At 39.2% G+C, this 16,564-nt stretch overlaps 1 protein-coding gene across 2 annotated transcripts; it reads right to left on the minus strand.

Moving 5' to 3' along the window:
- Positions 1 to 9,015: 9,015 nt before the first annotated feature.
- On the minus strand, positions 9,016 to 16,153 carry LOC147464573 (lysine-ketoglutarate reductase/saccharopine dehydrogenase bifunctional enzyme). Of its 2 annotated transcripts, none has more exons than XM_086515875.1 (25): positions 15,856 to 16,153; positions 15,486 to 15,743; positions 15,316 to 15,402; positions 15,090 to 15,219; positions 14,629 to 14,802; positions 14,434 to 14,525; positions 14,215 to 14,337; positions 13,817 to 13,892; positions 13,507 to 13,699; positions 13,304 to 13,400; positions 13,029 to 13,195; positions 12,834 to 12,891; positions 12,615 to 12,755; positions 12,234 to 12,530; positions 12,075 to 12,155; positions 11,849 to 11,914; positions 11,647 to 11,764; positions 11,437 to 11,566; positions 11,108 to 11,187; positions 10,865 to 11,023; positions 10,508 to 10,760; positions 10,317 to 10,425; positions 10,046 to 10,225; positions 9,504 to 9,573; positions 9,016 to 9,329 (listed from the first exon to the last, which is right to left on the minus strand). In XM_086515875.1, exons 1-25 carry the CDS (start codon positions 15,874 to 15,876, stop codon positions 9,271 to 9,273), a joined length of 3,219 nt encoding a protein of 1,072 aa, XP_086372001.1. In that variant the 5' UTR covers positions 15,877 to 16,153; the 3' UTR covers positions 9,016 to 9,270. The 2 variants fall into 2 exon arrangements, with proteins under 2 accessions (XP_086372001.1, XP_086371994.1); XM_086515868.1 differs by having other exon boundaries at positions 15,486 to 15,746; positions 15,856 to 16,151.
- Positions 16,154 to 16,564: the final 411 nt, after the last annotated feature.

Here is a 16,564-nt window from a genome sequence, read left to right on the forward strand (position 1 = left end):
TTCCATCTGCAATATCGCTCGTCTCGTACGAGAGGCGAGCCATATATGGATTCTTTCGGGATCTCCATCCAAATTTGATGGGAACTCTTTTTTTCATAAAGATCAAGATAGAGTTAGGATAAAACCCCACCCTATCAAAAGGATACACAGTCACTCGGAGGGAATTTTTGAAGCACAAGCCAGTGCTAGTAACTGCGTAGATCGTCGAAAAGGGATTCAAGAATTTGAAACCGATTCAAAATATTTTTCAAATTGGTCAAAACGTCCGAGATCCAATTACATCCTTTCAAATGTCTGGTTGAAACGAGCCGAGCTAGAAAACTCGGTTTCTTTGCTGATGGAACGATGCCAAAAAAATATCAAAAAGTTAGATTTCGTAAGTATCAATGTTCAATTAAACAATGGTTCGGATCAGGATCACATTTTTGCCACCTATGAAAACTTCGAGTATCAAACCATCGTTTCAGGGATCATAAAGTATGGCACTGTAGAAATTAAACCGGTCAATCCGAAGAGACTCCACTTAGATAGTGGGACAAGGAATAAAAGTTCTCATCCTTGGTGCAGGGTAGTTAGAAAAGGAAATTTCTTCCCGATTCCAAAAGAGGTTTATCTTACGCACGAACCCTCGTCGTCTATTTTGGTGACAAATAATGCTATTGTTAAAAAAGGTGCGCAAATCACTAACAATATTATTACCAAATCAGGTGGATTGATTCGGATGAGAAAGAGATCAAGAGATGCTACTACAATAAGAATTCTCCCTGGATATATTTATAATCCAGAGAAGCAAATTAATATATCCAAGCGGGGTGATACATTACTAGCGCCGGGTAATAGGATTTCGGATGACATTGAAGTCAAAAATTGGATTTACCTACAACCATTTACATTTCGCAGAAAAGGAAAAACCTTTGTCCCGATGACACCAGTTAGCGAGTATAACTTATCCAGCGATTCTCTGGCACAAGTAGCATCTCGCTTTGACAAACCAAAAACACAGAGACGCACAAAAGCCAAGATCCTTTCTCATTTGTTGCAAAAATGGCAAAAAAATTGAAGTAATTAACAATGTGCCTACTCAATTAGTTCGGCTTTGTTTGATAATTGAATGGCAGAAATATTTGCACGAAACCCTTCCTAGAAAAAGAAACTATTTCTCTCTTATCAGTGTGAAAATAAGTTATTTGTTCAAAACTTTTCTTCAAGTAAATCCGATGGTATCTCCCCCTACACAAAGAGGAGTCAGGGTTGATGAAATCTTTCGAACATCAACGCCTCTTGGCAAACCATCTCCTCCTCAACTTGATCTGGCTAACAGTTTTTGTAAATCAGCCGTCAACTGTCAGGGTATCATTCATTTGACTTTGGAACCAGCCACATCATTCTTGATCTTGCGCCATTTAATTTGTCCCGTAATAATTCAATTACTGATACAAGGGATGGTGGTTGCGGAGGAGAAATTGGGAAATACTTCTACGGGTCAGAAGATTGTTTCTTCTGCATCGGCGGGAATAAAAAAAAGATCTCACTGAGTTCTAAATATATTTCAGAAAATTATGCAAATCCAAATGTTGAAGAGGGATGGATTAAAACTAGAAGAGCAAGTTCCAATCTCAGCCAGAGGAAAGCTGAGGAGGTAGGTCTAGTGGGGACTTTGTCACCTATTTCTTGTTCATCGATTCCCCATCACCTATCACTCAGTGGCAAAAACCTTTCTACCAGAAAAGGTTTCGTTGATTATTCGATAGATAAGTCGGAACATCAAGATTTCTATCTGATTGATGAAAGTAAATTACTACTGAAATGCCCCATAAATTTTTATGTTAAAAAAGGTTTCTTGGACAAACCTTCTTATTTACCGACAAGAGTGTTTAGTTGAGGAATCATGTTAATTAGTCTAGGACTACCGATCAGTGGAAGTCGATATCTACATCGAGATCGGACATGTTTCCAATCTGGCCAGGTCATGGCCATTCACCAAGATTATTCATTAGTGAGAACGGGTAAAACCTTTTTGGCAACCCGGGGAGCAAATCCCCATAAGAGTTCCATGGATATCCTTGAGGAAGGAGATACGTTCATAACATTTCCGTATGACATATTGAAATCTGGAGACATTACTCAAGGTCTCCCAAAGGGTGAGCAACTCCTGGAGTCCCGTTCCATTACTTCTATTTCAGCAGGAATTGGAGATCTTTTTGAGAGATGGTGTCAAAATATTACTAAATTAATTGGGAATCCTTGGAGTCACTTGCTAGGTGCTGGAAGAAGTATGGAGCATTGCCAATTGATTCTAATTGATCAAATTCGAAAATTTTATGAGTCTCAAGGAGTACGGATATGCGACAAGCATCTACAAATTATTGTCTGCCAATTGATATCTAGGGTCGTAGCGTCTGAAGATGGGGTAACTAATGTATTCGTTCCTGGGGAGCTTGTTGAGTTATCACAGGCGGAATGTATAAATCGTGTTTTAAAGAAATCAATTTTTTACGAGCCTATTGTATTGGGTATGACGAGGGCTTCTCTTAGTACGACTAGTTTTTTGGCGGAAGCAAGTTTTCAAGAAACCACTCGAGTATTGGCTAAAGCTACCCTTCGCGGCCGAATTGATTGGCTGAAGGGGTTGAAAGAAAATGTTGTTATTGGCGACTCCGTTCCCGTCAAAACAAGTAGTCTAGAAATCTATTGTCAATTAAACATAAATAAAGAGAAAGAATCTCGTTTGGCAAGTGGGGGTAGTAAGAAGTTGACAAAATGGGAGACTGGAAGTAGTCTAAGTGGTTATCATAAAAAACGGGATTTCAATCCCAGTTTTTTCATTCGTAAAGAATTGATTAGATCTTTCACTCGTCTTCATCTTGATATGTGGTAAAAAGTGGCATCTATCAATTCATCACTCGACCTCAAAGCCATACTTCGACCTGAGCGTTTTCGACATGCGATCAATGACCACCGGATGGCCAAAGCTTTTCCTTTTGCAAGTACTACTTCAATGGGAACTCGATAAGTTGATCCACCCACACGTTTGGTTTCTGTGACTACATCGGGAGTTACCCCACCCACTGCCTGTCTCGCAGAACAGACAGTGGGTTCCTATTTGTCTTTTATCTAATCCGCTTCATAGCCTGATAAAAAATCTGATAAGCTAGTGATTTTTTGCCGTTTTTCAGGATACGATCAACTAGCATGTTTGCCAATCGATTGCGATAAATTGGATCCGATTCGATATTTCTAATTTCATTCGCTACACTGCTCCGATGTACCACGAGTTTACAACTACGTCAGACTTCAACCATATTTTTTTTTAATGTCTTTTCCCGGCGGTGTTTTAAGCTACTATTTCGGCTTCTTCACTCCATATTGTAGAGTGGATCCACCGGTTAGTGGGGGATCTCCCTCCAAACTGCATGTGTGACTTTCGTCGAATACAGCTTTCCATATGATTGGGTAATAACTACGGTTTCCAACCTATCTCGATAAACGACTTACCGAATAGTTGCAATTGAATCCCAATCCCGACGAGAAGGGAAAGTAATTAAAGAGGTTGGGTTTTATAACCCTCAAAGGGAGGAAACCCAGCTAGATATTTTGGCTATCACTACCTTGTGCGGAAGCGGCGCCAAATTAACAAAAACTGTTCGCAATATTTTCAGACGGGCAACTTTAAAAATTACTTGAACGCAGTAAAGACAAATTTCCGAAATAAGAGTTAAAATTTGAAACGCTCTGATAATTGGGGAGAATCTAACGGATTTAGTTTGCAGATATTTTCAGATGTTTTTGTATTATCCCTCTCTTTTTCCTGCACTATACCTTTATGTGGTATTCGTTATCCCGTCGAGAAGCAGAATATTTAGGACAAATTATTGGTTTTTCCTCAAGACCTATTTACATGGAAACTTCCTTAGGAAGATTTTTCGGAATGCAGTGGAAGGGTGGAACGGGGAAGGCAAAAGTGGAAGATAATTAATCCTGTCGAATGGAAAAATTAATCTAGAAACAAATTCTCTCTCTTTTCTTTCCGAAACTAAAATTGGATTTGGGAATTTGCAAATATATTCATATTTAATTATTAATAAGTGCGCCTCTTTCAGGCAAGGAATCTGTTTGACAATTTGTCAAACAAAAAAAAAAATCCTTCCTAAATTGAATTTCAACATATGTTTTCCTAGCCAGATTAGTAAGTATGCCCCATATTGAAAGATACTTACTAATCTCACCTCTCATCTTGAGTAATACCAATTTTACTTTGGTATAAATGATACTAACAAATACAAGTAACTTCAATTGTAAGGAAATTCCGACTACAAATGATTTGTAGATATTATAGACGGAATTGCTTTCTTTTTTTTTTCTTTTGAGGAATTTTTGCATCAGACATACCAATGCTTGGGAGTTATCGTGACGAAGGTCAATTACGGATCTCCTGCTAAATCTGGTCCTTTACATAAGAACGGGGAGTTTAATATTAACAAAAATTGTTTTTTACACCCACTTCTTATTTTGTCTGAGGAGAATTTTTATTTGACAGATGGCAAACGCCGATCACATGGTGCAGACGCCAACTTGGTTTTTGGGGCCCGAAGTACGGTGGCAGTCAAACGTTTAATTGGTAGCGTACGTGACCCTAATCTAAATTTTTTGAAAATTTACGATTCAGTGTCTGTTCGAACCTTAACCGACGGATTAGACATGGATTTGTATCTTCACACGCTTTTGGAAATGACATATCTCATATTAGACATAGCCCTCTTTCCTAAAATCAGAGTTGAAACAAGTAGTAAGTCAAAGATGTTGCAGTCTATTCATTCAATGTTTTTATTTCTGGAAGATAGATTTTCAAAATCTAATCATATTTTAGAAGCGGATTTGCCACAATCTTCATCTAGAAACTTCAATTCGATTGTTCCGACGACAAATTAAAGATGTTTCATTTCTGCATCTGCTAAGAATAGTTTTTCGTAAAAGAAAAATATTTTGCGGGAAAAATTTTCATTCCCCTTGGGGGGGGGGGGGGGGGGGGGGGAAGACGGAAGTGTTGACATCCCAGTTCAAAATTTCTACATCTTCGAGATCGATTCACTTCTATTGATCCCCTGGAAACAGGTATATAAATTCTGAGTCAATTATTTATCCCCTATAGATAGTTGTAATATCATTCGGAAAGAGATATATGCTTCTGCATATAAATTCAAATGGAACAAAGCGAGTATTGATTACTACTTTAGCCGAAGTTTGTGGATTCATTACGGAAGATGGAGAAACAAATTTCTTATAGCCTCCGAGGGAACTCACTATTTTGTGAAAAAAATGCTTTACTATCTTTGGATACTTCTAAAATATCATTTTCACTATCGGATCAAATCTATGAACCCTGGATAAGAGAATTATTACCCACTAGCTGCGTCTCATCCCCGGGTTATACACTACTAGCGTGACTGGTATCAAAAAATGTTCGTATTGAAACCGTGACAGATTTGTATATCAGTATTTTGGGTGGAAAAAAAATTTATCCTAAAATTCCAAATTCAATAATAATTACTACCTTGGCAAAACAAAGATTTTGTGTGACTTCACTGGACGTCCGATTGGTAAATCGGCCTGGGTTACTTCTACAGATGATAAAATAATTGATGGATATGTCCAACTTTGGCAAGTTTTTTCCTTGTATTATGGTGCCTCGATGAATCAGTATAGATTGCGCAGATTGATATTTCTATTGGAGATGTCATGTGATAGTACGTTAGCTGGTAAACATAGAAGTACAATACGTCTCTTGAGATGTAAATCTAATGTAGAGGCGCTCAATCAAATTCTTGCATCTAGAAAGTTTGAATTGTCTAGTAGTCGGAGGGTTTGGCGTTCATCTTCGATATGGTCTGTCTTAGTACAATTCACCGTATTAGATATCGGGCTCTGAGAAATTTAGGAATTGCTACTTCTTGCAAATTTTTAAAATTGCAGCCAAATAAATTCATTAGTTAGAAATTTCTATTCCATTGCTTTCGTTTCTACGAATGAGTATGTAGATATGTAAGTATCCAACTTGTTTGTTAATTACTTCCCAGGAGAAAAAGATGGGGAAGGAAAGATTTAAAAAAATAACCCAACGTCAAATATTACTTCGATTTTTATCACGTAGTGACATGCATGGTGAAAGAGTCCTTTTTTTCTTTCTAAATCAAGCCTTGAGATTGAGATTCGCAGTGTTCGGGAAAAATAAAGTCCACAAACAAGAGGAATAATCAAATTTTTTGCAATTTAACTCTATTTTCTTAAATTTTTAAGTAAATTTTCTCTTTCAATCAACTGTTTTGATTTTCAAACTAGCTCAAGGCTAAGCTATGGCACACTTTTCCTGAAGGCTCAAACTGGGTCAAGGCTAAGCCATGGCACACTTTTCTTGAACATTGCTTGAGAAGAACTAGTATGTGACCCGCGCATTGCTGCGGCATGGGAAACATCGTCTATATTCTCATAGGGCTCTCTTCTCTTCCAAGTGGAACATTCTCAATACTCTCTTCCTACATGTATACTACATCTCATTTCTAAAATTGATGCATGACACAACCTCTTGATGGATGCTACAAAGCATTCTTTGATACCAAGCTTGGGAGCTTCTCATAGACATTATTTTTCATGAGGTGGTAGCTCTTGTTCAACAAATTTAGGAATGCTCTAATTATATTGGGGTGGGTGGGTGTGTGTGTGTGTGTGTGTGTGTATAAAACTGATCTCTACATAAAAGGATAAAAGGGGAAATCATAAAGAGGAATGTAGCAACCAATACAAACATGAGTCCTTTTTTGGTCATAATTTTCAACCATACAGAAATTTCATGCTTATCATTTTTTAGAATTGATACAAAATCTTTCAAGCCTTTCTTAATCATACATGTTACCTCTTCTTTCCCTATTCGTTTCTTGAGATTTTTTTACAGCATCAATGAATGCACATTGTATTTCTCTAGCACATTAATGGTTTGGGTGTCATGCTCTCAAGTTTCAATAAGTACACATCAGCTTTGCTAGTTAGTTTGTTTATGGCAATCCATGTTTTTCATGAGTATCCATTGCAATTCAAAAAGTATACTTTCAATTATAACTCAGTATCATAGGTTACGCTTTCTTATTTTCTCAATCAACTTGCCTCCTCCTTAGGTATGTTTCTTCATGAGACATGCATTTTTTTTCCTTATTTCTATCGCATAATATTGCAATCTTTGCATTAAAAATATCATCTTGAGATCCAACTATTATCAAGGGTAAACTTTCAGTCAACTTCATCTAAAATAGTGCATTTGATTGATCTTTCTCCCGAGCAACAAGCTCCTTACTTGTCTATACTATACACCCTATAAACCATAACTCAAGGCTTGACATGTCAAAGTGATTTTTGAAGCAATTTTCAATAAGAATGGTGTTTTAAAAAAGACATCTTCACAAATTCTATGAATAATAATGTTGTAGGAATGTGCTCTCTTTCCTTCAACTCCTTTATATCCACATTCTTAACATTTTTTGTTTGGACCATAACTTGTATAAGAGAGATATCAAAAACTACATACATTCACTAAAGAATTAATTATGAAAACATTTTTCATTTCCCTTACGTTTCAACTCATGGTGGCAAACTTCTCTTCTTTCACTTTGTTGATATGTTCCTTCAAAGAATTCAAGTCCACAAAAGAGCTTTCACATTCTCTGACTTCCTCTTCAAATTGCATTCACATTCTTTGACATCCTCCTCTTCCGGTTGCATCAAATGTGCTATTTACATCTTAAGTGTCATCTTGACATGTCAAAAAGTGATTTTTTAACTAATCATCAATAACACTGTCAAACAAAGGATACGAACATGTCTCGTCTTTTCTTTGTAATTTCTACAAATGATAATGTACTTCAAATCTGTTCCCATTCTTTTAAATCCTCCCCATCACATTCTTAACATTCTTTGTCCAAACTATAACTTGCATGAGAAAAAAATAGAAAACCACATTACTAATACATACATCAAACTTAATTATTCAAAAAAAATCATTTCACTTACATTTCGACTCATGGTGTCAAACTTCTTCCCTTTCAATATATGATCATGCATCACTTTGTTCATACACTCCTTCAAAGCATTCAACTCTACAAAAGGACATTTACATTCTTTGACTTCTTTCTCACATTGCATCAAACGTGTTATTTGCATCGTAAGTGTCATCTTGAAATATTCATTCTCAACAACAAGAAGCTTCAACATGCCATTCTCCATTGCCATTCTCCACTGCAAGTGCACGTGAGTCTTCAGCTTATTTCTTTATGATCTCATGCAATGACAAGAAGTAAACCATTATCATAAACTACATTCTCCATTGCAAGTGCACGTGAGTCATCACTTTATTTCTTTAAGGTCTCATGCAATGATAGGAAGTAAACCATTAACATAGTTTATGGTATTGTTGATAAAATGGTTGTGTTTGATATCTGCATCCTCTCCGTAGGACATTTGGAATCATTTTTCATAATGGTTGCAAACCTTGTTGATGAAGAGAACTTCACGAGTGCTGAAATATATCGTATGCTAAAGAAAGAGATGAGTCTAAACTTTTTTGAACATATTCACTTCAGAAATGTTACTACAACAAATCCTTTCACTGGTCAGAAAATTTGTCTTAACATCAATGCATGAAAGCCACCGTACTCTTTGGTTGAGACTAGTAATAATCCAAATCAAAGTTCAGAGGAAGACGTTATCATCAAATTCCTAAACTGCTATCTATTAGGTCCAAAAACAACTCACAGAGAGAGAGAGAGAGAGAGAGAGAGAGAGAGAGAGAGAGAGAAGAAGAAGAAGAAGAGAGTTTTAACGTCGTAGGAAACTATCCCAAGACACCTTAAATATCTAGCCGACGAGGAGAGTTGAACTCAAGACTTGTTATTCAAGAGGGGAATGGCATAACCAATCTACCACACTTGAGAGAGAGAGAGAGAGAGAGAGAGAGAGAGAGAGAGAGAGAGAGAATTTAAACAAGTGTTGATTAGGTCCACTTTGTGGGTACATACAATCAATCAAAGCATAGCCTAACATTGGATCTGTAACTATGCATGATTGCGAAACTACATAACTGTTACAAACACATTTTCCATATAGACACTATGGATACAATGACGACTGAAATTACACACTGTTTACAAGATAAAAGTGGATCAACGTAGCAATTTGGCTTTGTGCCTTCCCAACTACACATCATCCACTTGGCAAATACTTATGTATCTACACATAATCTACATGCTCTTTGATATGGACGCCACATGAGTCTAGAACCTCCAATACTGCAAACAACAAAAAATGGTCGAAAATTATGGACAGGAGGAAAGCCTGATATTAATTGTGATAGTAATCCATAAAACCTTAAAAGACTCTTTACAAAGTTCCTCCCAGTAGCTTACTATTATGTTCAACAATAATGATTTGACAGAGAAAGTAAGGGTCATTCAAAGACATACCAGGCAGATAAATTTCCGGATGCAAAGGTCGAAGCACTCCTCTCAAACTTATCTTTCCCAAAAGAAGCAGCTGCCATCACAAACAAACACATGGGTGCTGAATAACACAACATAAATTTTCACATCGTAGGATCAATCCTACCATCCCAAGAGACCTCAAAGATCTATCCGAGGAGTCTTGAACCCAACACTTGATACTCCATGGGATAACCAATTTACCACTCGAAGATCCGTGAACCCAACACTTGATACTCCAGAAGGAACTGGGATAACCAATCTACCACACTTGGGTGATCAAAAGGTTATTTCAATTTCCTCTTCTTATTCACACATGCACACACCCATTATAAGAGAAATTTTAACATCGTAGGAGCAACTCCCAAGAGAACTCAAAGATCTATCCATAAACCCAAGACGTGATACTCCAGAGGGAACTGGGATAACCAATCTACCACATTTGGGTGATAGAAAGGTTATTCCAATTTCCTCTTCTTATTCTAGAGGTAACCTGTATGCAGATATGACAATAGGTTTACACTTACTTCAGCTCCCATCGCTGCCGGTAGGCCAACAGTGCGAGCCATGGCACTATGCGGTTTTTGAAACGGATCACTGCTCGAACTCTCCAGATCTCCATACTCCAACAATGTGGCTACATGTTTCTCTGAACGGCGATCATCCCCAAACTTTATCTCAATTTCATGATGAAGAAGTACCATGTCCTGCATAATTGAGATTTATATTATTAGATTCTCTTACATTCGCAGATGACACCAGTGCTAAGGCACTATGCATGAAATAAAGATCCCTTGCCTGTTCTTTCGGAGAGAATGTAAGCTTGAGTTCCATTCTTGAGCAGAGCACCTCAAAAGGGCTCTTGCATATCACAGGAATTTCTTCTTCAGCATCAAGTCCCAAATGCCTAGGAAATTCAAAGACAAAATGAATTGGCAAACCACAGGCTTCTCAAATTTTCTCTAGAAATTTTTACTAGTTTCCGCTACCTGATGCATTCAGAAACCCTCTGAGCACTGCTGTAATTTTTGCAGCATCCCAGACTCAGAAATGTGTCAGGGTCGACTTTTGAAAGCTCCACAGCTGATCGTTTCTCTTTACAAAATTTGGAAAGAAGATCTTTTAAAAGAGCCTGATAAGATGGCCTCGACGAATGTGATGTGTTATTTGTTTGGAGTGACACACACGGCTCTCTATCAAAATATCCTAAATTTGCCAAAGAATCCATAATATCACCAAACCCTGTTCAACCATTCCATTGACATAAAACCACTCAGTTATAAGGATTTTAGTGTAGAGGTACATGTATATTTTGTCCTCAGACAACAGATGAAAGCAAGGTGCACCTTCATAGCGTAACGTGGCTCTAAAGATTGTTGAGGCTTCTGATGATATCCCATACAAGTCACCATATTGCAGAGAATCACGATTGGGCAATCGTTCTAATGCGAAAGCAGGAAGTTTTGGAAGCCGTAGAGGGACTGCTGAGCTAAAGAGCTTTTCTCCTGAAAATAGGCAACTTAAAGATGCATAAAAAAACTTGGCAAATCAAATTTTTTGGTAGGTATAGCTACAAGCGTAAGACTTACCGGGCACATGTATGATTTTTTCTCCTTCCTTATAGATTGCAGGGTTGCGCCCTGCTTTAAGAGCTCCAGCTGGATTCCAGCTGATCAAACAAGAGTTAAGTACAAGCTAGTTTAAGACAGAGTAAAAGTTCTAAAACAGGTTGGATGAAGCAAGAGAAGAAAATCGTTGAGCAGGGGAAGGGCCAGTTCCCCCTAATTAGCAAAATTGCTAGAAAGAAACTGGCCCATCCACATCAGGAAAGTCAACCTTGAAGTGAGGCTTACAATTGACAAAGTAGGCTTCTCACACAGACTATTTATGCCCCAAAAAATAGCAACGTTTTACTGACCTGAATTTATATCCCAAAGGGTTATCAGCACAAGCTGGGGAAGGAAGGCCTCCGCAATAAGAGATAAACGACTTGATTTGTCCCCCGTCTAAACGAGCAGCATCAATCATTTTCATGGCCATCATATGATCTGCTCAAAACAGAACCTGCCATATAAATACACCTCCAAAAGTGACTTGATTGTGCTAAAACACAAAGCAATTGGCATACCGATTCCAGGATCTAAGCCCATCTCACACAGGAGCGAGACATCAGCTTTTTGGGCCTTATCATGCAGTGCAGACATCTCGGAACTCACGTAGCTGGCTGTTACCAGATGCCTCCCAGCCTAGAGCGCAAGAACAAGATCTTCATTAGACCAAAGTGTTTACGCAGGCTACTGTATAGAATCGATCGCTTATATGATCACTACCTGAATGCAGCAATTTGCTACTGCAATATGGAAATCAGGAGGTAGCAAGCTTATTACTACTGATACCTGAAGAAACGAAAACATAAGTAAAGAAAACAACCATTTCAAGAATATAACAACTTTCAGACTTTAAGCAGAAACAGAAGGCAAAGGCAGCTTGCATACTCTGCCTATGTAGGTGGATCTGAGCATAACAAACATTTAAGCATGCAAAGACAAGCAATACCTTCAAAATCAATGACAGCAATTGAGCGTTGTCTGATACATCAACTTGCACTGCGGTTGTATTGGGTACTCCTGTTGTTGCCTGAAAAACAGCTGCTTTATAAATGTTTTGCCCATTACTAGACTGAATATTTCACAAGAACAGAGCAATTTATCTCACCTTCACAGCGTCCTCCAAGTATAATGAAGCTACTGTGACCCCAATGCCACGGTAAGCTAAGTAATTGACAGCAGGCTCACACATCCTACCTGCGCCAATTATTAGCACACCATTTCCTATCTGACCGTGCGAAGTGCTGTCTGTTGAGGAATCACTTTTTGAATGGATGTTTTCAACAAAAGAGCCATTGACACTGCTCATGCCATTCAACAAGTCCTTTCCTTGCTCAGAGCGATGAGCAATTGATGCCAACTGATCCACAATATTGGAAAGAGCTTCCTCAGAGTGAGCCATAACCTGCAGCAAACATGCGTGTCGAAACACTGAATTTGACAGTAAAACCACTTAATATTATACAACAGTAAATAAAATATATAGAACCTCCAGTTCTGCATGCGATGTTGCATCAACGGTCTGGCCCAATTCACATGATGCTATGCGAAACTGGCCCCCAGCTTTTTCAATAACATCCAATGCTTCATTGATCAAGAGTTGGTCAAACAAGTGTCCATCTAGTGAGATCTACAGTCATTTATAGCAATGAGAGCCTCTGATCTCAAACTGTTTGTCTGGCAGGCAATGTGTTAAAACTTCACTTACCATAGTTCGATACATATCTCCTGACTTTTCTTGTGCATTTGCCTCCAAAAGATGCTTCCTGCCAAAAACAATGCCTTTTCACAAAAGTGGAACCTTGAACTTAAAAGTTACTTTTGGAATCAAGCCAACTATGCAGAAGTTGCGTGTGAGTCTTTCATATGCACTGTTAAAAGCGTTATTGAACGTTTTGCATACCTAGCATTGGAAAGGCGCATTCGATGGATGTAGTCATAAAGTGCGGTCAGCTGCCCTTTATGTGCAATGCATGCCCGTTCAATAGGACGAAGCAACTCTGATAAAGAGGCAGCACGAACCATGTTTGGAAGAAAGGGCAGAAGGGCATCCCCAAAATGGTTTGTTGCCTGTTTACAAGGTTAAGGTTTGATGGTCAGCTATCGAAGCCCAGGGCATCAAATGTCTGTGCCTATTGGCCATATCTCAAAACAAGTGAAAGCTCAAAATTTACATACTTCTTTAGCAAGCTCTGTTGGAAGGTTATCAGTAGCCAAAACAAAAACTCCATTTCCACTCAGATCATCTGAATACACATTCTGTAATGGATCATACCTGCCACCAACAGACAATAAACAATTAGATATGAAATGATGACTACATGTTCTGTCAGGGAACATTGTGCAAGAACATGTCCAAAGAGATCTAAATCAGAAAATACCTATAAAAAGGCTTCTCACTTGATGTCGTACAATTCACAAACTCTATAGAACCTCCTATATCACACGTTATGTCTGCAATACCAATTAGTCTGCTGCCTCCAGCATTTCCTTCACTTTGAACACTCATGAGTTCTCGTAGTTGCTCATTTGTAAGTAGACGAGGATACATTCTTTCCCAATACATACAGTTCACTGAGTCATGTTAAAAACAGAAACAAAAAGTCAAACTCTTTTCCGTTCTAATGAATCAAGAGACAAAAGCGCTGCAATGTCACATATTTCATGACATTGCAGTAAAGGATTATGTACCTATTACAGAAGCATAAGGCGCAATCCTTTTATAAAAAACTGGATGATAATGCTCTGGATGAGCATAATAGCTGGTCTGTTTAATTTTTGCAGGAAAAAAATCCAGCCATAAAAACGATCAGTTAAATGGTAACAAAGCGAGAACTGCTGTACAGAAACATCAAATAAGACCCTTCTCTAACTGTGACCTTGTTGGATGATATACGACCCCATCCTTGGCCTAAACTTCAATTGCACCCTTGGAAAACGAGGACTAACCCCAGTCCAACATACAACGTGAACTTCTCCTATTGAGACCATTTGCATCCCCAGAAAATCAAACTACTGGGACTCTCTGAATCGCCTTCCCTTAAACCACATCACAACAACATTACAAGGACACAGGATGTTTGGATTACCTTGTCAAACTCTTTTGTGGGATCATTTGGTGCAACCATGTGCTCGACACCAATAATACATCCATACACTTGAAATGTCCCTTTCTTACACTTGGATCCCAAAAATGAGCTGTTCGATTGTTCCTGTCAGTGTTCAATTAGCATCATTCAGAACATATTACTAAAGCTTGAGTTACAAAGAGTATAGAAACTACAGACAGGTTCCAGATAAGAGCTTACTCCTGAAGCTACATCCACCAACTGAGACAGCTGAGAAGGATGGACAAAGGTATGTGGCAGGAGGCGGAAGACTTCTTGGGCCCCACGGGAAACTGCAAATATAGATAAATTGTATAGACATACTTCAATTTCCAACGGTATGCAGCCTAAACACAAGTCGACATCCAATTGAAACTTGTTTTTGCAGTCTTTTACCATTTCCAGAGCCTGTGAAAATGAACACAATGGGGCTGATTTCAAACGGTAGGCCATTTGCTCTGATTTCATCGCCTGCTGCAAGAACGGCAGCTTTGGCTGCACTTAGGGATGCATACATGAAGGAGGAGCCAATGGATAAAAACGGAGTGGAGTAGCCAAGGCTTAAGTATCCTGACATTGAAAGAGAAAAAATTAATTTACAGAAGGTGATGAAGGAAGTGTCACATGACCAGCTACATATAAAAACTTGCATTTTTTTATTCCAAGAGATGAACTTCATATGAATCACAGGGAACTGGAATCCACCCCAGGCCATAGCCGGCCTCAACAACATATGAAGGACAAAAAATCGTTCAGAGAACTTGCATTTCTAATTCCAAGAGATGAACTTCATATGATACCACAGGCCATAGCCGGGCCTCAACAACATATGAAGGACAAAAAATCAAAAGACTTACTTTCTCCCAGTCCGCGAAGAAAATCAATCATCCCAGCTCTCCCTGCATATTCTCCAAAAGCCACCAATCTCTCTCCTTTATCTCCAACAATGCGCTCATAGTCATACAGTGAAACATGTTTGGACAATATCTGATACATTAACAAGCTCTATCAGCAGCTGGCTCCCATGATCAAGAAGGTGGACATTCAAACACATGAAAACATCTTGTGCCCACCCACCCTTACCTCATCAAGCAGAGGCATGTTCTCTGGCTGAGCTTTGTGAGTGTGTGAGAAGAATGCGTACGCCCTGTCCGGCAGGAGCGTTCCTTGCTGGAACACATCAAATTTGTTCCATCAAATCCTCTCTACGCCATAGCACTTTGCACATTGCAGAAAACAATTACGAGACTAACCTGTGGTTGCTTAACACCAACAATGAGACCACAATCAGAAAGGTCTTCAGAGATTTCGCAACCAACATTCTCGTACTGAACGTCATGGTAGACGCGCTTGGTGCAAGGCTGAACCAGGATGCGCTTCACACCATGTGCACCTGACCTATGACCAGCATGCAGGAGCTGTGCGCAGTGGGAGGGAGTCAATGGAGCTCGCCTCTCCCATTTGTTGCAGCTCTCACGCTTGATGCCCAAAACGCCGTTTCCAAGATAGGACTGCTACGAGCAGAGAGCAACACAAAGCAAAGCAATCAAATCATTGGGCAGTGCATGTCTTGCATAAGCAAGCTCTCTCTCTCTCTGGGTGCAGTATAAAGTCTAGACGTACCTCTGTGTCTCGGCCGTTCATCCCTGCTGTCGTTCTAGTATTCTCGCTTGTGAGGGCGAGAGAGCAGAGCAAGAGTCGAGCGCTGTTTGTACAAGCGAAGGTGGTTTATATTGGTATTTGTGTGTGTGCGCGCGCTCGCCTATTTTAGTTGATCACAATTCCACGTCTGCCGTCTGACGTAAACTTTTAAATAGGGGGGCAGTCGGGCGCAAATTTTCTTCTATCGAAAGACCAACTTGTCTTTGGCTGGGTTCAGACAAGGGCGGTGTCCGCTACCACAGCTCACACGGCCATGCCTTTCGCGCTCAAAAGCAGGCTGCAAGGCTTGAGAACGCCTCCGCGTCTGTAATCCAGGTCTCGCGCCTTTTTAAGACACGTATTGACACCTTGACACGAGAGAGAGTTCTTATGGGGCACTTATTATGCGCAAGTTGTTTGAGAAAAGAGTCCCATCTTTGCAAGTGTGTGTGTGTGTGTGTTTTTTATATTGTTAGGTGTCATTTTCATAAGTCCTTTTACTTTTGAGCAGATCTACCAAATTTGGGTAAGGAGATAGTCTACAAATCTTCCTTTATTTGTTCTTGCTCTTGGGGTCTTCTTTTTTTTTTTTTTTTTTTGGGGGGGGGGGGGGGGGGGGGGGGTGTTTATTGAAACTTTATTATGAAGAAGCCTCTAAGTTTGTTTGTGGGTGTGGGTGTGGGTGTGGGTG

This window comes from Adiantum capillus-veneris, chromosome 1, assembly GCF_014529385.1.
Source record: "Adiantum capillus-veneris isolate H3 chromosome 1, ASM1452938v2, whole genome shotgun sequence".
NCBI lineage: Eukaryota > Viridiplantae > Streptophyta > Polypodiopsida > Polypodiales > Pteridaceae > Adiantum > Adiantum capillus-veneris.

Bases quoted from the DNA above. Each gene is read 5' to 3' on its own strand.
- LOC147464573 (XM_086515868.1), bottom strand. From the start codon at position 15,876: ATGAACGGCCGAGACACAGAG. The intron at 12,892-13,028 runs GTATGCAAAACG...TGTTTTTGGCAG, and splicing joins ATGCGCCTTTCCAATGCTAG to GAAGCATCTTTTGGAGGCAA. The intron at 9,330-9,503 runs GTATGTCTTTGA...TGTTGTTTGCAG, and splicing joins TCCGGAAATTTATCTGCCTG to TATTGGAGGTTCTAGACTCA.